Source organism: Daphnia carinata, chromosome 8, assembly GCF_022539665.2.
Source record: "Daphnia carinata strain CSIRO-1 chromosome 8, CSIRO_AGI_Dcar_HiC_V3, whole genome shotgun sequence".
Classification (NCBI taxonomy): Eukaryota; Metazoa; Arthropoda; class Branchiopoda; order Diplostraca; family Daphniidae; genus Daphnia; species Daphnia carinata.
Window position 1 is genome coordinate 4978913 of NC_081338.1, and position 24534 is coordinate 5003446.

The 24534-nt window shown below is 38.9% G+C and overlaps 6 protein-coding genes and 2 long non-coding RNA genes across 13 annotated transcripts in view; 3 read left to right on the plus strand and 5 right to left on the minus strand.

Moving 5' to 3' along the window:
* Nucleotides 1-1065: 1065 nt before the first annotated feature.
* LOC130703902 (body wall hemoglobin-like) lies at nucleotides 1066-2009 on the minus strand. The gene is made up of 5 exons (XM_057525365.2): nucleotides 1919-2009; nucleotides 1688-1800; nucleotides 1523-1613; nucleotides 1312-1446; nucleotides 1066-1219 (listed from the first exon to the last, which is right to left on the minus strand). Exons 2-5 carry the CDS (start codon nucleotides 1783-1785, stop codon nucleotides 1094-1096), a joined length of 450 nt encoding a protein of 149 aa, XP_057381348.1. The 5' UTR covers nucleotides 1786-1800; nucleotides 1919-2009; the 3' UTR covers nucleotides 1066-1093.
* Nucleotides 2010-2615: 606 nt separating this feature from the next.
* Nucleotides 2616-4412, minus strand: LOC130703896 (mucin-5AC-like). 2 transcript variants are annotated; one of them, XM_059496448.1, is made up of 7 exons: nucleotides 4285-4412; nucleotides 4101-4214; nucleotides 3830-4036; nucleotides 3556-3768; nucleotides 3287-3490; nucleotides 3101-3206; nucleotides 2616-2974 (listed from the first exon to the last, which is right to left on the minus strand). In XM_059496448.1, exons 1-7 carry the CDS (start codon nucleotides 4345-4347, stop codon nucleotides 2826-2828), a joined length of 1056 nt encoding a protein of 351 aa, XP_059352431.1. In that variant the 5' UTR covers nucleotides 4348-4412; the 3' UTR covers nucleotides 2616-2825. The 2 variants fall into 2 exon arrangements, with proteins under 2 accessions (XP_059352431.1, XP_057381340.1); XM_057525357.2 differs by having other exon boundaries at nucleotides 2616-3206.
* Nucleotides 4413-5679: 1267 nt separating this feature from the next.
* LOC130703892 (methyl farnesoate epoxidase-like) lies at nucleotides 5680-8397 on the plus strand. Its single transcript, XM_057525352.2, has 8 exons — nucleotides 5680-5991; nucleotides 6431-6679; nucleotides 6739-7157; nucleotides 7220-7334; nucleotides 7408-7585; nucleotides 7668-7785; nucleotides 7906-8050; nucleotides 8117-8397. Exons 1-8 carry the CDS (start codon nucleotides 5910-5912, stop codon nucleotides 8296-8298), a joined length of 1488 nt encoding a protein of 495 aa, XP_057381335.1. The 5' UTR covers nucleotides 5680-5909; the 3' UTR covers nucleotides 8299-8397.
* A 140-nt stretch (nucleotides 8398-8537) lies between these two features.
* Nucleotides 8538-16209, plus strand: LOC130703886 (rhodopsin-like). Of its 5 annotated transcripts, XM_057525340.2 has the most exons (9): nucleotides 8538-8833; nucleotides 8906-9023; nucleotides 9094-9357; nucleotides 9451-9623; nucleotides 10907-11061; nucleotides 11202-11383; nucleotides 11447-11770; nucleotides 13821-14145; nucleotides 14270-16209. In XM_057525340.2, exons 7-9 carry the CDS (start codon nucleotides 11575-11577, stop codon nucleotides 15708-15710), a joined length of 1962 nt encoding a protein of 653 aa, XP_057381323.1. In that variant the 5' UTR covers nucleotides 8538-8833; nucleotides 8906-9023; nucleotides 9094-9357; nucleotides 9451-9623; nucleotides 10907-11061; nucleotides 11202-11383; nucleotides 11447-11574; the 3' UTR covers nucleotides 15711-16209. The 5 variants fall into 5 exon arrangements, with proteins under 5 accessions (XP_057381323.1, XP_057381325.1, XP_057381329.1 ...); XM_057525342.2 differs by lacking the exons at nucleotides 8538-8833; nucleotides 8906-9023; nucleotides 9094-9357; ... (2 more) ...; nucleotides 11202-11383; nucleotides 11447-11770 and adding exons at nucleotides 12816-13063; nucleotides 13152-13403; nucleotides 13482-13568; nucleotides 13641-13761; XM_057525346.2 differs by lacking the exons at nucleotides 8538-8833; nucleotides 8906-9023; nucleotides 9094-9357; ... (2 more) ...; nucleotides 11202-11383; nucleotides 11447-11770 and adding exons at nucleotides 12816-13063; nucleotides 13152-13227; nucleotides 13294-13403; nucleotides 13482-13761.
* A 962-nt stretch (nucleotides 16210-17171) lies between these two features.
* LOC130703905 (uncharacterized) lies at nucleotides 17172-17796 on the minus strand. The gene is made up of 3 exons (XR_009004839.2): nucleotides 17645-17796; nucleotides 17413-17586; nucleotides 17172-17341 (listed from the first exon to the last, which is right to left on the minus strand). It is a non-coding gene; the product is annotated as an uncharacterized LOC130703905 (long non-coding RNA).
* A 442-nt stretch (nucleotides 17797-18238) lies between these two features.
* Nucleotides 18239-21900, plus strand: LOC130703888 (rhodopsin-like). Its single transcript, XM_057525349.2, has 4 exons — nucleotides 18239-18328; nucleotides 18990-19412; nucleotides 20102-20446; nucleotides 20559-21900. The coding sequence occupies exons 3-4, from the start codon at nucleotides 20118-20120 to the stop codon at nucleotides 21847-21849; spliced, it is 1620 nt and encodes a 539-aa protein (XP_057381332.1). The 5' UTR covers nucleotides 18239-18328; nucleotides 18990-19412; nucleotides 20102-20117; the 3' UTR covers nucleotides 21850-21900.
* Nucleotides 20968-24534, minus strand: part of LOC130703939 (collagen alpha-2(VIII) chain-like) — a 33222-nt gene continuing 29655 nt past the window's right edge. Inside the window, exon 4 of the transcript XR_009421539.1 lies at nucleotides 20968-20979. The gene's annotated coding sequence lies outside the window, so the exon portion shown is untranslated. The remainder of the gene's footprint in view (nucleotides 20980-24534) is intronic.
* Nucleotides 22523-23691, minus strand: LOC130703911 (uncharacterized). The gene is made up of 3 exons (XR_009004846.2): nucleotides 23276-23691; nucleotides 23103-23216; nucleotides 22523-22964 (listed from the first exon to the last, which is right to left on the minus strand). It is a non-coding gene; the product is annotated as an uncharacterized LOC130703911 (long non-coding RNA).

Genomic DNA, 24534 nt, shown 5'->3' on the forward strand with positions numbered 1-24534 from the left:
TTCATTGGCCGATCGACCCATTTTTATATTTGCTTAAAATTGCTGGCTTGCACGTAGTCAATGGCACACCTTCAAGTCATCGCGTGGCACGTCAGCAGGTTCAAATTCAACATTTCCGCCATCTAATCCTCTCTATTATTAACGTTGAATGACTTTTTAATCACGTCCGTAGACTTGGGATAACGATCAAAGATCAATATCCTGTTCGGTTTTCCCAGGCCAACAAACAATTGTCAAACAACAACAAGTTACACACACAACGATGGGTTTGATCGGAAAAAAGTTGGCTAATATTAACTGATCTGTCAATCATTAATCATTTCGGTGCTATTTTGTGTGTGAGCTAATATCCATAGAAATTATCTGGGACGATTGATAGTGATTATCTTCATTTTATTTCAACCTTTGTCTGCCGTTCGTTGAAGGATTACAGTCCCCTTTAGCCGTGGTGTCACTATAGTTAACAATCAAGAAACGTTTTCCTTTTTTTCGCTTTCAAACTGCGTTTCGACTTTTGTTCTAGTTACAGTTGGTAAAACCAGCGTCTAAATGGGAGAATGTAAACGTGTTCTTTACTAAGGGGTTTCATTATTGTATCGTTTGACTTTTTTACGAAAACCGAAAACACTGAGCTCAAGTACGTTCTTTGCTAGGTCTTCCTGAAAATGTCAGAATGCTATGCTGCCAGTCTAGATAAACACGTTCAATCATTATATATTGAGAATGACTCTTGTAGTGATGAGTGAAGACAGGATGTGCCAAACAAAGCAGCCATGGCGACTTCCAACTAAGATTGTAACAAGTGGCAGTCGACATTCTCAGATGACTGCTCTATTGGCGATTTCCTGTTTTTCTTTAATGCCATTTTCGAACTTCTATTTCTAAATTAATCTATGGTTGGAAATTGAAATTGTATATAAAAAAATTGAAATCAATTTTAATTAGATGCCAAATTGTATTTTTTCATTTAGAGGGTTACATGTTTATCGTTTTATTTACATATGTCTTTACCAAACTCAATTGTTTTTGAGACAAAAGGCTACTTTTTATTGTTATTAATTTTTTTTTGTTATCTTTCTTTTCTTCTTCTGACTTAGGAAGATGCTTCGACAACGGTGTTAATACCTTGCATGGTAGCCGTCCAGGCTTGGTGGGCTTCTGGAGTGAATTCTCCTCCCAGGTTGGCAGCCAAGAAGTCGATCAACACCTTGGACAAGTTCTGCATTTTCAATTGTTAAGTTAATTTTTTTAATCCAATATTTTATGTTCAATTCATTTTCAGATCGAATTTTTTTAAAAATTTTTACTTACATCAAAATGGGCACGGGTTGTTCCACGGCTCTTGTGCTCATTAGCCAAATCAACAAGTTGAGCGTTCAAAGTATCCGGATTTCCCATGCAGTCGATCAATTCCGACAATTTAGACAGTACATTCACCGACAAGGTCTAATTGTAAGTTAATAGTTGTCTAGATAATTGATGATATCCAATTGAAAAATGCTTTGTTACAATCTGTGCTTACTTTCAATGCAGCATTGTTCAACAGTTCTCCAGCGGGAACGTTGGCAATGGTTGGGAACATGGGCTGATATTCCGGATGGGCAGTCAGCAATCTATCACCGAGATATTCATTTCAATTAAAAAGTAAGTACTAATTGTTTTTATTTCAGATTGCTATGGTACTCACGCCACATAGAAGGCAGGAGCATGAGTACTCAAGTCTTTCTTGACGATGGCCCAGGTGCTTTGGACGGCAGCAACGTTGACTGTCGTCAGGGTATCCATTTTATTTAGATTATTCTGTATTTTAAATTATTGCTTTAGCGTATACTTTGATATTATTATTGATAACACTAAATTTGATTTTCATATTTTCTATCCAATAGGAATTGATTTTTTGAGGAATGCCAGAACTCACCAGTTGGTTAGTTAGCTGCTGCTGTGAGAATCTGACTGTTGACTGATGATGAGTTGATGGGTAAGACAACCGGCTTTTATAGTAGGACTTACTATATTTACAACAGGGAGGAGGGACTTCACGTGGAAGACTTTCGAGTAAAAAAAAAAAAACGCCGTTCAAGTCACGTAGGCACGTGATGGGAAACGGAGCCAATGACAAATCGTCATAAATATTTGGGTACCATTTGGTCATGCGCCAGTGGCGAAGTACATAGGCCCATTTTAACTTTTCTTTAGAATTTGCAGATGAATGACTTGTCCTTTTTTATTTTCTCCCCCCATCCCCAACGATATCGGCACGACATTCATTTGCCAAAAGAATAGACGGCGGGGTGAGAACAAAAAAATAGCTTGGCTGTCAATCCGTAACACGTTGCCAGCCTACGTGAAGGGTAACACGTATACCAGATAACACACAATGAGGTGTAGTGCCCTCCAGCATAAAGCCGGCACGAAAATCCCCAGTTGTCTTCGTTCTCTATTGATTCCGTGCAACAAGGTCAGTCTTCTTGTACTAGTTAAATCGTTGGTGTCTTAATGATTGTAATTAAATCTAATGAACTCTTTTTACTGATCAGTTGTACTCGTCTTTACTTTCTTCAAAATTCCTTCTGGGATTTACTTCTCAAAAAAAAAAATTTTTCTATAGAAAATGGTTTGTATATCAACTGTGTATTTTATTTCTTTTACATACTAGCAATGCACGTTGACTAGCATTCCATCACCGAATGTAATTTTTTTGTAACCATTAAATTGAAAGTGTTTTATTAGATTGTCCATAAAAAAAGAAGCAAGGGCATTGGGTCCACGACAGCTGTCATTAACAGAATGTGAATCAGCTAGGGGTACGGGGTTGTCTTTGGAACTTAACCAAAGAAAGGGTCGACAACGGGAGCGGAAGTAACAGGAGCAGCTGTTACAGGAGCGGGAGCAGGAGCAAGAGTTGCTGGTGCAGGGGCCGGAGCAGGGGCGGGAGCTGGTGCAGGGGCTGGTGCAGGGGCTGGAGCAGGGGCTGGTGCAGGGGCTGGTGCAGGGGCTGGAGCAGGGGCTGGAGCAGGAGCTGGAGCAGGGGCTGGAGCAGGGGCTGGAGCAGGGGCTGGAGCAGGGGCTGGAGCAGGGGCTGGAGCAGGGGCTGGAGCAGGAGCTGGGGCAGGATAATACGGGGTAACGCTGTAGGTAGGTTGACCTGCGGCGTTCACTCCATTCTGCGTCACGTAACTGGTGATGCCGGTGTTCAAGTTGGTAACCTGATTTTAACAATTTCATAAATCATCCACTAACAATATTGTAGTTTTGTTAGAAAAAATAATATTTTAATTAGATTTACTTGGCTGATTGGGTATCCAGTGCTGGACGTTCCTACTGTGGTAACGCACGATCTGGTGCCATCGCTATTTGTCACCAATGTTCCAGTACAGGCGTAGTTGGTGTTGACTGGATAAGCTGTAGGTGTACAGTAAGTAGGCTGAGTTGCTGTGTTCGTACCCGTTTGTTGCACGTAATTCGTGACGCCAGTGTTCAAGTTTGTGACCTGAAACACAAACGTGTTAATCTGCCATTGTTTGTAGATGATTTTTGGACGGACATTGTTCGTACCTGATAAATAGGATAGCCAGTGTTTGACGTGCCCACCTGAGTGACGCAAGATCGGCTACCATCGCTATTTGTGACCGTTTGTCCAGCACAGGTGGTAGCGGCGGTAGTGGTGCTGGCCGGATACGTCGGTGTTACGCTATAAACGGGTTGTCCTACCGAGTTGACACCGGTTTGTGTAACGTAGCTAGTGGTTCCTGTGTTCAAATTTGTTACCTACAAAAGGAGCTAAAATTAGACATTCATTAGAAATAATGTTCGCACATCATTCTTATACCGTCTGGATGGGGTAGCCAAGGCTGGAAGTGCCGACTGTTGTGACGCAGGACCTTGTTCCATCACTGTTGGTTACGATTGTCCCAGTACAGGTATTGACGTAGGTTGTCATGGGGTACGTTGGGCTAACGCTGTAGGTGGGCTGACCAGAAGCATTGAAGCCATTTTGTGTTACGAAGCTCGTAACTCCAGTATTAAGGTTTGTCACCTGTTTAACACAAATGTAACGTCTATATATGGAATTGGATATTTATAGTTTTAATTTGTTTTACCCTGTAGATGGGGTAGCCGGTGCTGGAAATGCCAACTTGGGTAACGCAGGATCTCGTTCCATCTGCATTGGCTACCAAAGTTCCAGCACAAGTTGCATACTGCCTCTCTTCTACCTTTGGAAACAATCAATTTTCATTTTTCAGATAAATTTTAAAGCCATAAAAGAAATGAATTTTAATTTACCTCACTGGCAGTTATGGCAGCCAAGCTGCATGCAATCAGGAAAACAATGCCGTAACGTAACATTTTAAGAAGGTACAGTGTTCGTGATAATTTTGCAGTATCGAAATATTAGACTAATATTCATCGTTTTTATACCTCTCTGCTCACTACGACGTGCCGTGTCTGTTTCTAGGTTTTCAACCAAAAGTAAATACAAATGTTTTTGCGGTTGTGCAGGTTTCAGTCTCAATTTCTTCATACCTATTTGAAGCGTTACTCAACCGCTGACGTCAATTTGCACGTGGGAAACCGCACACAGCCATTCATCCCAATTGTGGTAAAACGTATCCCAGATGGGCACAGATATCTGGAATATATAAAGAAAAATCGCCTTTATTAGATTATTATTTTCTTTCGCGTTATTTAAATAGGTGAATTAAAGGACTAAAGAAAGGTTGTTATACATTTCACGTTTGAACGAACTCCTGTGTACGACGAATTTATTCAACATGGACGCCATTTGTATACCAATGATGGACAAAAAAAATTATTGTGCAAGTTACACAGCTCGTGTTCAAAATTTTATCTGTCACACACCACATAAATAATGTGGTGGCATATTCAAAAGCTATTTACTTTTCGCGTACGTCAATTGTGGAAAATTCTGCTGAGCACACGTATGCTGGCAGAACAACTCTTTCGTCGGCTGCCAGTCAAGCGAGTTAACAGGCAAGAGTGGGAGTTGAATACAAAGCAAAAGCTTCTTACCGGTTATACGTGACATTCGATTTGGCTATAATTCTGCACAGCCAACAGTTTTCGCAATTTTCAGGTTTAAACCTGTTCTATTCTTCGTTAGCATATTGTTAAACCGACAATTTCATGCAGAAAGGGCATTTTCTCTGATTGCCGTCGCCGAAAAGTGCTGCCACCTATTAATAAAGATCATCACTTTTTCAAATTTTTGAAGCATTGAAAACAAAATCGCATCACGAGAAAAAGGAAGCCCGATAAGCGGCCAATAAATCCAATTACACCCCAAGGAATGCTGAGTGGTGAGTGCTTAGATTTCCGATTTTCGTTAACGGCTCAGCGATTGGATTCGTTCTTACTGGCTTCCTGGATTAAAATAAAAGAGACGACCTCAAAACATTCTAGTCATCAACAAAAGAGAAATGTCAGCACGGAAATGTTCAAGGTCATAATTGTTAATCGGTCCTTAGGAGGCTCGGAATAAAGATGACGTTGCATGTTCTCGAACCCGAAGGGCCGACAATCTCCCCTCTCAGAAGGAAAACGTGTTTCGTAATATAAAAAGGGTTATAATATCCGACTTTTTTTTCTCGATTCTTTTTTTCCTTTTTGTTTTAGACTTTTAAGAAAATCGTTTCGGGAAACACTAAGCATTGTTATGAGCTTGTTTGTAGACAGTTTCTGGTCAGTCGTGTGTGTCCATGGGGTAACTCAGCATGCTTTCTGATGCTGTTTAGTTATTCTAGAATTGCCCACAGCATTTTCAAATTGTTTTTCAATCGAAAATTATTCGTTTCGTTGCTTTTGGAGCCCTAGAGTTTTCAAACAATATTTTCCAAGGAGGCCATTCGTCGGTCACCCTTTCCCATCACTGAACGATAAACGAACAAAAAATGCTAACTGAAATTCTGGTAGCAGTCATACTCTTTGCCCTGCTCATCAAAGCATCCATTCGACCGTCTAATTTCCCACCGGGTAAGCCCACGTTTCTATTTCTTTATGCAGTATTCTAAAAGTATTAGTTTGACCCCTTCCAAAGAAGGATTGGTGAAAAGTTTTGGGTACCAATTGTCAATCAATCCAGATAATACCAAGTGCTGAGGAAAGTTTTGCATGCATGTACACAATCTAGCCGAAGGATATATCCCACAAGTGTACACAGACACCTTAACTATGTCAGAGTTGGCACAGTTCATGTTACTAAATCTTAGATAAGTAACTTTGCTAGTGCTTCAGCAATGTTGTGAGGGCAGAAAGGATATTTTGATGATCTCGTGCCCCCCTTCTCATTATGCGTACGTCGGTAACTTCAGCTTGCCCATTTCTGTACAACACTAGCCCTAATTAGATTATGGGAATGTTACACACCCTGATGATCAATAATGATGTGTCACTTTTTCTCTTCAATCAAAAGGACCTAGAGGACTGCCTTTGGCGGGTTACATCCCATTCCTATCGAAACTTGATCCGGAATATCCTCATCTGGGACTCAAAAAGTTAGCCGATCAATACGGACCAGTAACGGGCTTCTATTTAGGACCCAGTCAGCCGTTCATTTCCGTCTGTGGATACGAAGCTATCAAAGAAGCTCTATACAATGATGATCTGGCTGGGCGACCTAACAATGCAGCTAGAAGGGAACGAACTTTTGGTCAACGCCTCGGTAAATTGCTACCCAAAAATTTGAGTCATTCTTAATCCTTTTTTATTTAAAAAAAATAGGAATTGTGCATAATGACGGGCCAGAATGGCAAGAACAACGGAGATTTGCTCTACGTCATTTAAAAGATCTAGGTTTTGGGAAAACTTCGTCCGAGGGGTTGATTCATGAAGAAATTGATGACTTAATGGATGAAATACGTTTGCAATCAGCACGTAATCAGCCGGTGGATTTCAGAGGCATGTTCAACTTGTCGCTAATTAACATTTTGTGGGCGTTGATTGGAGGGGAACGGTTCAAAAGGGATGATGTTCGACTCGCCCACCTCCTCGAAATTGTCGACAGTTTCATCCACAGTGCAAACTTTACGCGGGCTAATATTCCAGTTCCGGCAATTTTTCTACGCCTATTCCCGTCTATGACGAGGAACTTCCTAGGATTACGTAACGATCTTTTTTCGCCGCTTCAAGATTTTATTCGGGTAAGAATTTATTTCAAATAAATTCAACGAATTTCTTCTTAATTATTAATGAATTTAAACAGGATAGAATTCAGGAGCATGTCACGGATCGATCAGATGATGAACCGAGAGATTTTATTGACGTCTATCTGCAAGAAATGACGAAGCGTCAATCCGAAGGAGATTCTTCATTCCACGGTACAACTAATCAACATTCATTCTAGATCAAAAGGAATATGACTCCAATAGAGCGGGAAAAAAATGTCTGTAGAGAACCAGTTGATAGGAGTTATTATTGATTTATTTATCGCCGGAGCCGAAACGACGAGCGGTTCTATCGGTTTCGCCCTTTTGTACCTTTTACATCATCCAGAAATCCAGCTAAAAATTCAAAAAGAACTCGATCAAGTTTGTGGTGATTCTCTACCTCAATTGGCCCATCGTTCCAGGTTCTCATTATATAACTGTTTTGCAATAACAACAATGTTTCGTGTTTCAACATTTTTTTTTCCTCCTTGTGCACTAATCAAGTTTGGTGTATACGGAAGCCGCCCTGATGGAAGCACAGCGTCTTGCAAACATCACTCCGCTGGCTGTAGCGCACAAAGCTTTAAGGGACACTCATCTCCATGGCTATTCTATTCCTAAGGTAAACCTTCTGTTAAATTGGAAAGACTCAAACATTTGTTTTTACTTGAAAAAAAAACAAAAAAACTAACTAATATTTCACATGTTGGCTGTTTCCTTGTCTTCTGATTTAAAAAAAAAGGAAAGCGTCGTAACATTGAATCTGTTTACGGTTCACCATGACAACGAATTTTGGAAGGAACCGGAAATTTTCCATCCTGAGAGGCACCTGACTCCAGACGGCAGGAAATTAATCAAAACTGATCACCTTTTACCGTTCAGTGCTGGTAACCTTTAGATTTCTCCAGCATTCCAACAAGTCGTTGACCTGTGTACTATTTTTATCACTTTAGGCAAAAGGGCTTGTTTAGGAGAACCCTTGGCTCGTAATACGTATTTCTTGTTTATGAGTTGCTTGCTAAAAGCGTTCGAATTCCGGCCTATCCCTGATCGCCCTCTACCAACACTCAAACCAAAAAATGGTTTGACATTAGGCTACGATGGATTTGAAGCCATTGTTACTTCAAGAACTTGAAAAATCTCATTATTTTTCTACAATGACATTTTTTTTAGAAATTAACCTGTTTTTATTAATGCGTAGAATTTCATAGAAAATAAAGATTGTATTGGACAACGTCGTCGATAACATGGAGAGAAATGATAGAAGTCGAAAGGCTTTGATTTGAAGAAATCCGGCGCAGCGCAGTTACGTGGAAAAAGACCTGCTTCCAGCATAAGCTTGCCCGCATAGTTCGACCAGCATCAAAAGGACTTATATAGCAAAGATAAAACTTTTTTTTTGTTGATTTTTCTTCCTCTTTATAGGCACACGTCTAATGACGTGACATGGTTGCGGATGAAAAATCCCATCTCGGTCCGTCTTCCTTTGATCAAAATAGCTGTGATTGGCAAACCCCCGAACGAGTGGAAAGAGATGAAAGTAATAAAGAAAATCCTTGTTATTTCAATCACGAGATTCTGCACGAGCGGACATAGAATCCCCTTTGAAAAGAAGACAGATTCATAAATATTGAGTACACACCTTAGAAGTCCTTTTGTTCAAACAAGTGGTATGCACTATGTGTTTGTATAGCTCTTTTGATTCGTTAAACAAAAATTTAATATTCTTTTTTACCTTAAAGATCTTCAACTGTTGCGGCGCATTCGACAGATCTCGCCGAAAGAATTACCTAAGGTGCCCGAAAGACACATGATGTTTGATTTACGTGACGAAGCCATGTGCAGCATCCCATCCAAAAAGTTATTATTTTAAAACGTCAAAAGCAAACTTCTAAATGTAAAGGTTTTTTTTTTTTCATTTTGTTTCAAGGTAAACAATATCACCATGGCGACGTGTAACATGTCGATCCTAGCACCAGCCAAGCAGCCGTTTCTTTATAGTCCAAAGAAACGGGCAGGATCCACGACATCAGCAGTATACATATGGAAACGTATTATACCCCTTTCCTGAGGAACATACGTCTACAAGATCTCGCTCACGATAGAACCTCAAAATCGATTTATTTTTTTCTTTTTTGTTCTGTCTACTCCTTTTTCACGTTTGCCCGACTACTGTTTATTTCTCTGCCCCTACGTAAGTAGAAAAAGAACTGATTTCTCCCCCTCTTTCTTGTGGAGGAAATCTTTACGTACATACAAAAACACTCTACTTTTTCTTGTTATCTAGGAAGAAGGCAACAATACGGGCCCTGATGGAGCCAGCCAGCGGGACTCCCAACACGTGTAATAAGGAAAAAGAAGCGGCGAGAAAAAAAAAATAGCCAAGTAATTGGATGATACGAGTAGTACTCACACAGCAAAGGGGCAACAGCAGGCGTCATTTCACTCACTGCAAAATGAGTAAGTAAACGAATTTTCCAAATATCTCCGTTAAGGCTTGCCAAGATTTAGCATTGGCGTTATCACTCATTAGGTGGGTCTAGATCGTAGTAAAAGAATGTGTCGAGGGGCATAGCGATGCGAATAAAACCAATTAGATTTTAATAAATCCCTGGCAGTATCGGCTACTCGCCTTTATACGTAATTCAACTTTTCTTTCCAATTTTAATTAGTAAAATCTTGGAAGCCCAAACTTTGAACTTTTTACAGACATGATGAGCAAAAAATAAGGTAGACTGAAACGTTACTGGATTTAGCATGGTGAACACTGCGTACGTACTCTTTGCAACTCGCCTGCATAAACTCGTATCTAATTATTAAGAATTTTTCGAGAGCTAGTTCCATTCTGATTTCGTTTGTGCATGCAACTGACGCCAGATCAAGTGATTATTCCCCTTGTCGTGTCGTCGCGACATGGTTTCCTGGGATTTGTGGCAAAGTCAATAGAAAGAACTCTTTCCTACAAACCCGATTTATATTTTACGTTCTGAGCCAATTATTAAAATGGTCTATAGATTTAAATAGGATTAAGTTAAATTTTAAGATATTATTCGATGTTTATGGGGTTCATAAAGGTTGTCACTTGATTCGATGTGTTCCATTTCATATAGTGGAAGTTGTTTAAAAGAACGGTGTAGACGGTAGTTATACGTGGGCGGAATATTCACTTACGATTGCCATTATTAAACGAACAACTTGACTCTTCACGTAGTAAGGAGGAAAAATCTTTTGACATCCCTCACATTATAATTGGATTCCTAACTTGTGAACTCATCCTTGCTCTCTAGAATTTTATTTACAAATGTATTTCTATACCGCACACATCTGCCACGTAATCTTATTTATAGATTAGTCCAGCACTTGGTATTTCTTTATTCCTTTTCCTCGTTCAAGTATCACTTAGCTTCAATACCTGCCGCAGCACAGTCCTCCGTGTCTAATAATAGTCTCCATTTAAAAAGTCCAATAATACCACCAGCAGATGGATTCTCAATTACATTTTTTTTTGAAGTTATGTGTGTAACCCAGTATTACCATATCCATCCTATACAATACTAAAGAACATTAATGTAAGTAAAATGTGTATTATTAAGTGTTATGTACTCTTTCTTGATTTATGTGGTATTTAGTTTTCGAGGAATATGAAGCTCTTTTTCCCATTGTTGGCGTCCAGCGAGATCAGTCTGCACGGTGAGATTATTGCCCCCGATCTCATATTACTCTTGTCGATCCTTTTCTTATAGGAGCAAGAGGAATGATTCGATGCGGAATGAATCGGGAACGAAGCTTTTTCATAGTTGAGCTCTCGTGTTCACGCTAGCAACAGCAGCATAGCATCGGTTAGGTACATTAAATTGGATACGTTTCCAGGATGGAAGATTTCCGTCAAAATATATGGGTATGATCAATTATATAATAATATGATTAAACATAATATAAGCCTACGATTTCTCACACTTGTAAGCACAGATATTACGTAAATTTACAATCCAAAAAAATTAATCATAATATTTATTTAAATAGATTTTCTATTTTCAGGTGGTGTAAAGAAAAGTTTCTTCCACTATCGTATAACCCTCGTGATTTTTAATCCTGTTGGAAAAGATTCTGTGGAAGATTATAATAAATTGAATTCTGAATTAGGATTAAGACGGTACAATGCCAGTTCTCAAAGACCGAGTATAAAGTATGTAGCTGATAAAAAAAACATGAGAAAATGTGTAAGTTACGTCAGCTGTCTCATATTCAATCTTTATCCATTTAATTTTAATTATTATTTATAGGAGCAGTCCATAAATTCAATGAAAACAATGAACAACTAATATTGGTCCTCCATGATAACTCAGGCCATTGATCTTTCTGACGTTACGTTAATTAGACAGGAAACCTGCTGCTTCGAAGGCCTTATCCTATGCTTTTCGTAAGACGGTCTAGGCGCATGCCCTTAAATCTCGTAGCCGCTATAAAGACTAGTATGTTTAGCAGAAGCGTAGAAAGTGAGATCCACACAGCATCAGTCAATCAGATAAGGCGGTACTTGAAACAAAGTCTTGCACGACGATTTCTCTCCATTGGCTCGTGCTCTATTTGTCAACGCATCATAACAGGTACAACCTTAAAATCAAATAAATGTAAATTTTGTCCAATTGGGTTGTACAACTCACCTGCCGTTTAACGATTAGACGTTTCAAACGTAAAACTATTATGCAATTACGATTTGCTCATTCAGTTATTTCCCTTTTGAACAATCTAAGATCAAAACGAGTCAAGTGGGACAATAAGTTCGTACGTGCCGTATCGCTTCTCATCTACCATGTTCGCTCTATGTAACATAGTATAAAAAAACATTTATGCATAGGCAATGGTGTATTCGGCAGTGCGTCTTCGTCAAAAGAAATAATAGCACGAACGTTGATTGTCTGATAAAAGAATATATTTGAAGACATTCATTCTTATACAGAGAGGCTTAGAAGACCAGGCCAAATCCTATTTCTGAATTAAAATGTATATTTAACTGTTGTTGTATGCAGCTTGTTTATTATTCATTTGCCTTAGAGGCTATGGTATAATGGACGATGATTGCATATGAATGTGCCCACTGATAATTTACTTGCGTTAAGCAGATTTACATACGTAAATATACAGACGTGGTCTAGGCACGATAGCAGTAGAGCTCGCCAAGCTGATCCGGTCGAATCCTAAGATTTTCCTACGGTTAATACATGCATTTGAATGCCAAACTCTAAGGAGGTAAGTTCCGTCAGATTAACTGTCGTGAATTTTAATTGATCTACACAGTCTACTTCACCTTGTTTGTAAAGGGTTATGTGTACGTCGCCACCTCGCACATTAGCTATTCATATTCAAAATTTCAAAAAAGCTTTTGTCATTTGATATGGCGATTCACGATCGTGTTTACTCTGCATCACCCCAGTGAAAATGATATAAACGATCAATATCGCAGAAAGCTGTTATCGATCCTTAAAAGAAAAACATGTTTTATTTACCAATTTTATTTGGAGCATTCTTTGTTTTTGTGCCAAAAAATAATATATACTGCAATCAATTTGGCAAATGAAAGCAAACCATTTGTCTTTAGGGCGTAGACATAGTAGGGCAAAGAGGCGCCCAAGAACAGTGGCAGTACTGCGACCCACATGACCTCATGTAGACATCTCATTTAAGTTCTCTGTAGGCCAAATTTTTAAATTATGGAAAATGCCAAAACGTTTTTAGTGTCTTGAAAAAAACGGGTAACACACTACCTCTGCGTGAATGTCATGGTTGCATTTTGCACACCTGTTCGTATTCATTTCTGCTATTCGCCAAGGAAATGTCGCTGTTTTGAAATCTCTTTCAGGTGTGGCCCTTTCGAAGTCTTTTTAGTGAACCAGAATGAGGTGATTTGTATTTCTTAGTAATTTGTAGTTAGAATGCTTTTACTTTACCAATTTTTCTGCTTTATCTTAAATTTAATCATCATTATAGGCAGTAATCCAACTGTGTCTGCACGTTTGCTTCCCCATCTATTGATTTCATTCATTGTGCACATGTTTCCTCAATGGTGAGCTTTACGATTGTATATCCATTTGAAGATGGACATCTGTAGGAAAGACATATTCAATTTCAGTCATAAAACTGACAGCCAACATTGACTCAAAACAGCCTATTGTACGAGGGACATTGTCAGAAAGAGGAGCAATACGACATAAGATAGTGTGGTGAAAGATGTAAAGAATGGTATTCAATCTTATTCAACTTGGAAAAGAAAAGGCACATGTCTTTTTCCATTAACATCTTTTCTCTTTTTTTTTATAGAGTTTCTAGCTTTTCAACTATGCTCTGTGTAGTCTTATGTTGAGCTTTTTTCAATTCATTTGATCAGCGAACAAAAAACCCCCGGGGGTGAGCCCTATATGTCGTGAAGAACTGTCTTTATTACTTGAAAATCCAATCATGTTTCCTACTTCCATATAGGAAACTGATATTTAAAAGAAAAGGAATGAGGGGATCGAGGAAACACGTATGAAAATAAAAAAAGAATGTCGACGTTATTTTTATCTGTGAAATTTCCCTATGACATTGTGAAATCAGTACGGTAATTTTATTGCATTTTGATGTGTGCTATATTTTGCCTTTCTATCTCTTTTCCTCAAGGACGCCAAACCTCTTCACCCCTTTACGTCAAAGAGATGAATTTCAACGGAAGTCGAGCAAGCGTCAGCCAAGACCTGATGGAGCGAACATTGGAAAAATACGTCTGGCGGAATGCAGTCGACTGGATAAATTCGAGTATCGATCGTCGTAACGACTCTTTGATACCATCATTTGATGATGGTGACGATTCGTTTTGGACCAAAGAACAGCTGATCTTGATTGAAAATTTCCCGGCAAATGCGTTTATCGTTATGGGATTGATCGTCTCAGTTATCGGCTTCATCGGGCTTATGGCTAATGGAATGGTTTTACTCATCTTTTCGAGGTATGTTATTAAATTAGAGTTTACTAACCATTGATTTTATGCATTAATTCACAAGGCTCGCACGCATGAGGGTATTAGATTACTCAATTCACTAAAGCAGATGATTTTCCAAAATTCGAAACAGATTCAAACGATTACGATCACCACCAGCCAATACGTTCATCATCAATTTGGCGCTTAGTGACATGTCAGCATCAGCCCTTCACTCAATGGCTGCTTATTCAAATTTCAATGGACGGTGGGCCTTTGGACGATTAGGATGTGAACTCTACGGAATGGGAATCGGCTTTTTCGGACTTGTTTCAATTCTGACATTCAGCGCCATTGCGTACGAACGGTGTCTTGCCATTGCTGGTCCAGCCACGAGGTCGTCAGTGGGTTTAGCAGATGGACACTGGAAAGTGACTAGATCTCAAGCTCAAAAAGTGTGCGGATTCATTTGGCTCCATTGCGGAATGCTCGTCTGTTTGCCTTTCTTCGGATGGTCCGCATACGTTCCAGAAGGACTGCTCACAAGTTGTTCGTGGGATTACACGACGCGGACAGCATCCAACCGGGCATACTACATTCTACTCCTCACCACTGGATTCTTGCTTCCCTTGTTGCTAATTTGCGCAAGTTATGGACGCATTATGGCATCTGTCATGTGGCACGCTCGTCAAATGGTTTGCATCAATTCGAAAAACAGCGCCTTCCGCAAATTGCGTCGACAGACAGAAATCCGAACAGCTCAGATTGTTGTGACGCTCATCCTTGTTTACCTGACAGCCTGGACGCCCTACGCTGTCGTAACGCTCATCGGACAATTTGGTTCAGAAGATTCACAACTTTTGTCACCCATGGCAACAGCTATTCCGGCCTATTTCGCCAAAATAGCCGTCGTGCTAGATCCTTTAGTTTTCGGATTTTCTCATCCGCATTTCCGTAACTCGCTCAGGCATTACCTGGCCAACTTTGCTGATTACAACAAAAAATCAAGTTCAGGTGTAGGACACAATCGTGGCGGAATTGAATTGTCTCTGCATCAACACGTGAATAGCAAAAGTTGGCCGGGGGGACGTCAAAACAGAAGTTCCTATTGCAGCAGCTACCAATCAAGAGGCATGACTATCTATCCAACAGCAAGCGCTTTTTGTCGAACGTTGCATGGCGTCGGTGGCGTCGACAGTAAATCAACAAATCAGCGTCGAATGCTTAGAACTTTTCGCGATTTATCAGTCGACTCCGGTGTCAATTTTAGAAATGGTGCCATGCCACCTATCGGCCAAGTTAATAATCGAAGTAAGGTGATGTCTAATGGCGGTGATTTAGAAATGTGCAACAACGCAGTGGCTGTTGTATCACAAATTCAAGAAGGTGGACAAATCAATAAAGCCAATAATCAGGACGATGCGATAAGTAAAGAAGTGCGTCGCATATCTGCTTCAGCTAATCGTCAACTTGTTCAACAGTTAACGGTTGTTAATAATTTCAAGCGTGTGCATAATGCCGAGTTCCATGGTGACTGTCCAGCCGACTTATCTGAAGCGGTCGTTGAAGGTCAACCGGACGTTAGCCGCATGTGATTTGGACGCGTGACAACGTTGCGTGATATTTTCTTTCGTGATATTTGGACTCAGAACAATTGTTAGCGTCCTTTATTATTTTGAACGAAATATTTAAATTTACTGTTGCACAGCCCAGTCAGTACGATGGATTTTCGTATGTTCCTATTGAATGAATTTTTTTCATTCTGGGATTTGTCCATTTCTATTGTACTTTTCTATGCATATAATATTTGAGTCATTTGCGTCTCTGGGAGAATCCGTTATATCCCTATAGTATGTGCGTAGAGGGTTTGGTAGAAATTCTGTGATTTTGTTTTATTTATTTATTGTTCATTCCCCCCACCCCATCACGTTTAGTGTTCATATATTATATTTGCCTTTCACGTCTGTAAATACTGTAGGTATATCTCACAAGGCAATTTTTTTTATATCGCCATTCTTTCCCAATCTTGAATACCTCAGAAAATTCCGTTTGACTAAGGTCGCAGAAAAAAAAAAAAGAAAATGGCCTAAAGTCTTTATTGACGTGTCCGAAAATTGTTTTTTTCTTTATTAGGGTGTGTGTTATTTAATGACTGGCGTTCAAAATGTTGTTTGTGTTTTCCTAGGTACAAACACTGTAGGTATGCAAGATTTGATGTTTTCCTAGGTACAAACACTGAAGGTATGCAAGATTTTATGTTTTTTCTCTGTGGATTCAAATCCTGATAATGTCTGTCTATAAGCCATTGTGATGTTTGTCTAAGTTAGTCCGATCAAGGCCTAGCGTACACATCAACACCCGTGGAGAAACACGCGATATGACTAATATCTTTCGATGTTGTAATAATACCCAAAATATCAGTAGAAATAACAAATAGGTGCACAAGGTAAGGTTCCACGAAGAGGAGTGATGCACTAACAGTATAAAATATTAGGTTCTCCCGTAATTGCCTAATGTGTGAAAACTCGGTCGCGCTAGTTTCTGGTGTAAAAAGCCAGTAATTAATGCTACGATATTGATTTCCGCATAACATAATGCGCCCTTACTTATCATTACTTAATGTACTAGGATGTGGAGGAAAAACGTCGCAGAAACAAAAGCGAACACAATTGAATGTGGCATGAAACTAAGATGCTGGGTTAATCAGGGTTGGGTGTATACAATCTTCACAATGCATGGATACATGGAATTGTAAAGAGAATAAGACAAAAGGCGGATCTTGCATATCAGAATGATGATGGATCGGGCAATATGTAACCATATGCCAAACGCGGTCCTCCTTTTACAAACAACTCTAAACAATCCTTTATTGCCAGACGATTCAACGGGATTCAAAGACCTATACTACAATGCGTCATTGTTGATTAAGTATAATTTATCTGTTAAAAGATTGCGTCATTGTACGCGAAGTTTCTCCACAAAAATCTATATCATGGCTGCAGCACTTACGTTAATGAGTAGTAAATTGAAAACCAAAAATAAAATTTGCTTCTATGTTAAACTAAAGATGCCTGTATTATGGTAAAAAGGTTATGTGACTAAAAATTAGGCATTAGGACAATTAGCTGCAGCTGGATAATCACAAGTGTTTACAGCTCTGTTCCAGTGAAGTCCTGGTGAACAAGATTGTTGCCAGGGAGTGCCACCAGAACAAATATAGAACAACCTTATTGTCCCAAACCAAATGGAAAAATGCTTAAATAATTGTACCTTACAGAATACTGTGATATAACTTACTCGCATTTCTCAGAATCTGGCAAGTAAATAGTTGTTGTTCCATCCTTTTCTGGACATGTGCCCAAAGGACCCTCTCCTAAGCAGGTGCCACAGATGAATGCCACAATAATTAACAAGGAATAAAAAACAACAGTTTTACTCTTCATTTTTTCATCAATTCTCCAACGTTTCAATCTGCATGAATACTGACGTTTGTATAAATTTAATGGACAATGTTTCGTAATCGTAATACCGTTCTGACGACGTAGCAAGTGATGATAAGATCACGTTGGTATATTTCCCTGTGCTAGAAGGATGTAGTCTGAGGCCTACAGACTTTATGCTTTGAATTTATACACAGGAAAGTAAAATGTTATCTTGCACCACATGGTTAGCACTTCACATTTTATTTTTATGCGAAAAAATAAATAAATAAACGTCAAACAGCCACTTAGCCTGTATGGTGCAAACTATCCCTTTAGAACCAACGTTGCCTTTTTTTTCTTTCAAAAAGAAAAAAACAAATTTATTGTTAGGCTTTGGCGGGTAATTTCCCAGTCCCCTCCTCCCTTGCCCAACCAACACTTCAGCCACACTGAATCAGTGATAAAGCACGTTTGTTGAACAGAAGATACTCCAACCGACATTTAGGTTTCGAGTGCATAGGATTAAATAAAAGAAAAGCATATTTTTATATCATGAGATAGGACAATGAAGAAAAGACTAGAAAGGATATTCAAAGAAGAAATTTTTTTTATTGTGCTTCTATAAATTGGCAACGCTGCGCTTCAGTGTTTTACCCTTCCAGAGAAGTATGCAGTAGAAAGCTAGAAACCACCAACCATTGTGTTTAATTCTTTACCCTGCTACAGTTATGGATTATGTTGCTAGGCAGTGTTAATTGCTGTTGAACGTGATTTTAAGAGTGAACTCACAAGTAAACAAAATTCTTCATGCACAGATATTACTTTATCATCTTCGTAATCCCCTCAGTTTTTATTTGTTGATCGCCCATTTTGACTATCACAAAGTCGAGTTTCTTAACTTCGCCTTGTAGATTAGTACTTTCAGTATGTATCATCACACATGGGCATACATCCATTACATTCCTGTGTTGCCTCCAATAGATGTCGTGTAGGTAGTATCGATCCTGATTGTGATGTCGGGTGACGTTTCACGCGGGCAATTTGTAGTGTCAAAGCTACTGAAGAAACCTGGTTTGTTAGTGTTAACAGATAATTCCTTGGGAAAATTCAACCTTGCCTCCATAAGTTTTAACGAGAAAATGTTCAGTGTACTAAATGTTGCTTCTGATTCCTAAATAATCTATGACCTTGGGAAATGTCTAGGGCAACTGTTACATAATATTTGCAAATGAGACTTTCTTAGGTGAACACATTTTACGATGATAAATCATTGACTGATCACAATTAAATCACAATTTCAGGAATTTTTTAGCTTAATGATATCAAATATTTCAGAAGGCAACATAGTTATTTTCTACTTATTAACACATGAACCTTATCCCCATTAAAAAATACAGCACATTTCTAGATTGGATTTTTAATTGATATATTTTTTTTTGTATACGCACACAGACATCATAGTGACAATCGTTTCCTGAAAGAAAACGGAGTTTTGCACCCCACTTCTTCCAAACTAACGAAGAGCAGCTAAGAAACGACGAAGAAAAAAAAATGGGAAGCCAAAATCTTTCTTTGCATTGCACAAGTAAGCAGCTAAAGTTGTTAAGAAGACGAAATAATGTGCCTGTGTGCAAACCATTGAAAACCTACACACACGTCAAATGGGAAATGATTCACGGCGAAGAGCGTGACAGATGTGTCGAGGCGCATGCTTTGAACATCACCGCAGCTATATACACGCGTGCAGGACCCGGGAGAAAAATCAGTCTCTTCTGTCTCATTTCTTCGACAGATCAAGAAATCGATCTCGCAAGGTTGATAAAAATAAGGAGGAAAAGAAGCTCATTTCTTTCTATATCGTCTGTTCTCTGCTTGGTAAGTGTTGTTGTCTGTTGAATTTTGTAAGTCATTCTTTATTCGTATGTCGACAAACTTTTCTAGCCAACTTGATCATTAAGATAGCATAATCCCATGTGCATGTAAAGCAATTTATTGAGTACTTTGACTTTGCACAGGAAGAACTTTAAATTGTATTTCAGCTATTGTTCATACGTGAAAGTTCAAGAATACCGATTTGAAATAATTTGAATATTAAGACACTGCCTTACACTTTCAGTGATATTGGAGTAAGTTGTGCATCACATATTGGTTTCCTGCTGGGACTTTATTAGAATTGGCTTTTTATGGCATTTTTAACATTTTTGTAGTGATATTAAGGCGCTTATTTTTTTTTTTAAAGGTTAATAACGTTGCCATATTGGTGTAATAAGGGAAAAAAATCTAAAAAGAAGTAGTATCTGAAGACGAAATGGGGACTGACATTTTACGCAGTTTTTGTCCCCTGCAGATGAACTGGACTGCAACATTCTTATCTTTTCAGATATTTTTAAAAACTATTTTAAATTTGGGCTAAATGCATTATAATTGGGTTTCCTATCAGGATAAATAAGGTTTGTAAAAAAAAGGGGGTGGGGTCTCTTCATTTATTCTATCAAATAAATTTTTGGTTCCGCATCAGAGAAAATGACTAATGAGCTGTTCTATTTATTTGTTAACTTTTTTAGTGTGTCAGCGTTAGAAATGGGAATGCAACATACCGTTCAACTAGAGGCTGTCGCAACTGACGTAATGAATTCTAGTGGAAACGAAATCAACGACGCGGAAAAACTGATGGAGCCACATTGGCGAAATAAAACGGGGCACATTAATTCGAGTATCGATCCTCGAAATTATTCCGGGATATCACTGATTGGATCCAGTTATGAGGACTATTCGTTTTGGACCAAGGAACAGCTGATATTGATTGAAAATTTCCCTCCAAATGCTTTTATCGTGATGGGATTGATCGTCTCAGTTATTGCCATTTCTGGACTTACTGCTAATGGAATGGTTCTCTTCATCTTTTCGAGGTATGTTAATCAAGTAGATTTACCTACGTTTGATCGTGTGCTTTCATGCACATGCATCGCATGTTCTACCCATTAATACATGATTTTTTTTTATGTGATCGAATTTGAACAGATTCAAACAATTGCGATCACCTCCAGCCAATACTTTCATCGTTAATTTGGCACTTAGTGATATGTCAGCTGCAGCTCTTCACTCCATGGCTGCTTATTCCAACTTCAATGGAAGATGGGCGTTTGGGCAATTAGGTTGTGAGCTGTACGCTATGGGAATTACATGCTTCGGACTGGTTTCCATTTCGACATTCAGTGCCATCGCTTGTGAACGGTCACTCGTCATTGGTTTAGCAGAAACTCGCTGGAGGGTCAGCAAAGCTCAAGCTCAAAAAGCCTGCGGATTCATTTGGCTCCATTGCATCATTCTGGTGAGTTTGCCTTTCTTCGGATGGTCATCCTACGTTCCAGAAGGGTTGCTGACGACCTGCTCGTGGGATTACAAAACCCGAACAACATTCAATCGGGCCTATTACGTCCTACTCCTAACGGCTGGTTTCTTTCTTCCCGTCCTACTGATTTTCGTCTGTTACGGGCGGATTTTAGCGTCAGTCACGTTACAGGCACGTCAGATGATTTGCATCAATTCGCAGAACAGCGCCCTCCGCAAATTGCGCCGGCAGACAGAAATAAGAACGGCTCAGATAGTTGTCACGCTTATTCTTGTTTACCTAACAGCCTGGACTCCCTACGCCGTCGTAACGCTCATCGGACAATTTGGGCCGGAAGAATATCAGTTATCGCCAATGACAACAGCCATTTCGGCCTATTTCGCCAAAACAGCCGTCGTACTTGATCCTTTAGTTTACGGATTTTCTCATCCTCATTTCCGCAATTCGCTCAGGCGTTACGTTTCAAACTTGCGTGCATCCCGCATCAGCAAAATCGGCTCAGACATGCGACCCCGCAATAGTGGCATATCTAAATGCAATAGTAAAAGTTGGCCAGGCGGAATGCCTAGCAGTTTTCAATCGCGCGGAATGACTATTTATCCAACAAGCGCTTGCTGCGCACTTCGTATCTGTCAACCGCACAATTGCACCCGGATCTCTGTGGCATCGAGTGAAGTTCCTATTAGTGTAGTGGGAAAAAGTGAGCGCCGGAATAGCCGAATGTTGCGAACGTTTCGTGAATTATCGTTAAATGACATTAGAGAAACCAATTTCTCTTCTATTCAGTCTAATTGCATGACACCAGCTAGTAAGAGACCATTCATTAGACGGCAAATGTCTACTCGGGTTCAATCGGATTTATTGCATAATTTCAAGTACAAGGTACGTGATGCAGAGTTTTACAGCGAGTGGTGTGGATCGCCCACATTAACAGACCAAATTGCAGTCGAAGCTCGTTAAGTTTTCAATAGAAATTTTCGTTATTTTACAAATGTTTTGTTTTCTTTTTTTTTTCATTTTTTGCAGCCCAAAGAGATTTGACACAACTTGTCAATGTTTTTAACATTTTAAATTGTATGGTTTGGTAATGGGGATACTTTAAGCATGTCCTTAGCTATGTATTTGTAAATCTATCAGATTTTTAAATACCATGTGCATTGGAGCAATAAACATGTTCAACAACAAGCTGTTCGAGTTTTCTGCAGCGGTACGTTTAGCATGAAGTATACCAAAGAATCAGCACTATTCAGAATTGTCATTGAATGTTGGGTATGCCAGAAGATTCACTTTCAGAGGAATATCATCCATTCAAATATATGTAACAATCTGTGAATTGACTTCCCTTTTCCTTCAACAATGGACGATCAAACAGTATAGCCATCTATTGGTTCAGTTTTACTAAGTTGGACTTCAGTAAGGCATTTATCGTTCATTTCAAAAATGGCAATATATAAATTTTCGAAAAAAAGGAAAAAGTCGGGCTTATTTTTTTTTGTCGGGCTTATTTCTAATATTAATAAATAATAATAATAATAATTAATATAATTATGAATACATAGTTGATTTCATAGTTGCCGTCAACCCAGGCAGGGGGAGACACTGCCTTGTTGACCCACCGGGGAGATTACCCGGTGATTGGCTAAGAGAAGCCGGAAGAAGAGCCGAAGATTTGGAACATTTTTACAGGAGCGATTAACCTTTAGTTCGGATTTGTGGGCAGCCACGTCGCCCTCCGTGAACACATCATCGGACTACGCGGCACCCCACGTCCCCTTTCCGGCCAGAGCCCTCCAAACCTCGGTATATGTTATTTTTATATATACCGTACAGTAGGGGCATGACCCCCTACGGGCTTATTAGAAATTTAGGGGAAACGGGGCCTCAGAAAGAAGGGAGCCCAGATATGCACTTTGATTTATAAAAATATAAATGTTTTACGTTCCGTTTATAATCCGGTGAAGTGACAGTAGCGTTCTTCGAAAATCTTGCATCTCTTTTCGTCTTCTATTGTTGAAACAGGGAAATATAACAGCTGGACATCTTTTACGGTTAGCTGCAAAATTTCATCATGAAACCTGGAATGAAAAAGAAAATTACGATCAAGGTAAAATGTGGCCACCGAGAAGTTGAAAGAATCTTTTAATTGTACTTTACTCTGAATGAAACAAATACCATAACATGGGAACTTAACTATGCCCTTCACTTTGACATACCATTAGTGAGGGTTGGACCACAATATCCATATCCTTTTGATGATACCGATAGTTTTCAATTTAAAAATATCAACCTCCAACAAAGTATGGGCTTGTCACATGGAAGTTTCCTCTCTGTAATTTAAGATATTTGATTTAATAAACTCCTGATCTCTAAACCATCAATCAATTACCAAATTGTTCAAGAAGACACCTTCGGCAGATTGACAGTCACTGATAGAAAATCAATAATCTTTGCGGCCCATTCGCTTGCTGAAAAGGCAAAACACTCCTCAAGTAAAAGGACAAGATCCTATCACTGCAACTGAATATTATCAGAGTAACTCCAACGAAATATTCCAAAGTGTTTTCAACTTCAGCCAACAGTTCACTAAAGAAAATGTGAATATTCCCTTCGGTATGCAGGGAATGTTGCTGTAGTGATAACAAACAATCAAAGTTGTCTCACAGATTGGATGGGAAAATGGAAAAGGTTTGTCCCTAGATAACCCCACCAACCAGTACTGTCACATCACTGCTAATACAGCGAAAGAAATTCAAAAGTTATTTAAAATTGAATATATATTTTACCATACAAAAATTATTTTAAGCAAACGATGAGACGGCTATTGACATATTCACGCAGTCTGGCTTTACAAAGTCTAACTACGGCCGCCAGATGTCTCAAATCATTGTTATGAAAAGTTGTATCAGAATTGTGCTTCTGCTGTAGGTGTTTATTTAATAATAATGTAAACTTGTGAGTGTAATCGTGTGTAGCTAATTAATTCTGATGGATATCAAATAAAGGTGAGGGTTTTGAAATATTTGCCGGGATTATTCTGTGTGTGTTATTGCTTTAAAGTGGTATATGAGTCATACCTGAAAAGTGAACTTTAACAACTTTAAAAGGTCATGTTATATTAATTTACTATAGTTAATGTTTGAAACTGCACAGATCTTCTTTACCTTGTAAAGAAGAACAAAGTTCATTTTTTTAATTTTCGAAATTTTAACTTCCGGTTTAAGATCCGGTTTGAAAATGCTTAATAACTCACTATCTATTGGTCTGAACGAAAAATGACTGGCATTTTCGTAATCCTCGTGAAATTTGGGGTCGAATCCATGTGTCAGTAGAAAATACCCGAAAATCGTAAAAAATCGCAAATTTCCCTGAACTATAGTTCAGGAAAAATCGCGATTTTGGCCAAATTGGACTTTTCGCCAAAAACAGGTCAAAATAGGTCAGACACACCTTAAATTTCACGAGGATCACGAAAATCATATTCGTTTTTGTGGGCCCAGTATTTCTGGAGATATAGTCTACTTCCGGTCACTTTCGGTAATTTTTTTTTTCAACTTCGCAAAAACTAAAAACTAATGAACATTAATAAGCCAAACATTTTAAGCATTTTGATCATATATGAAATGGTGTAGTGGCTTCTTTCGTGCT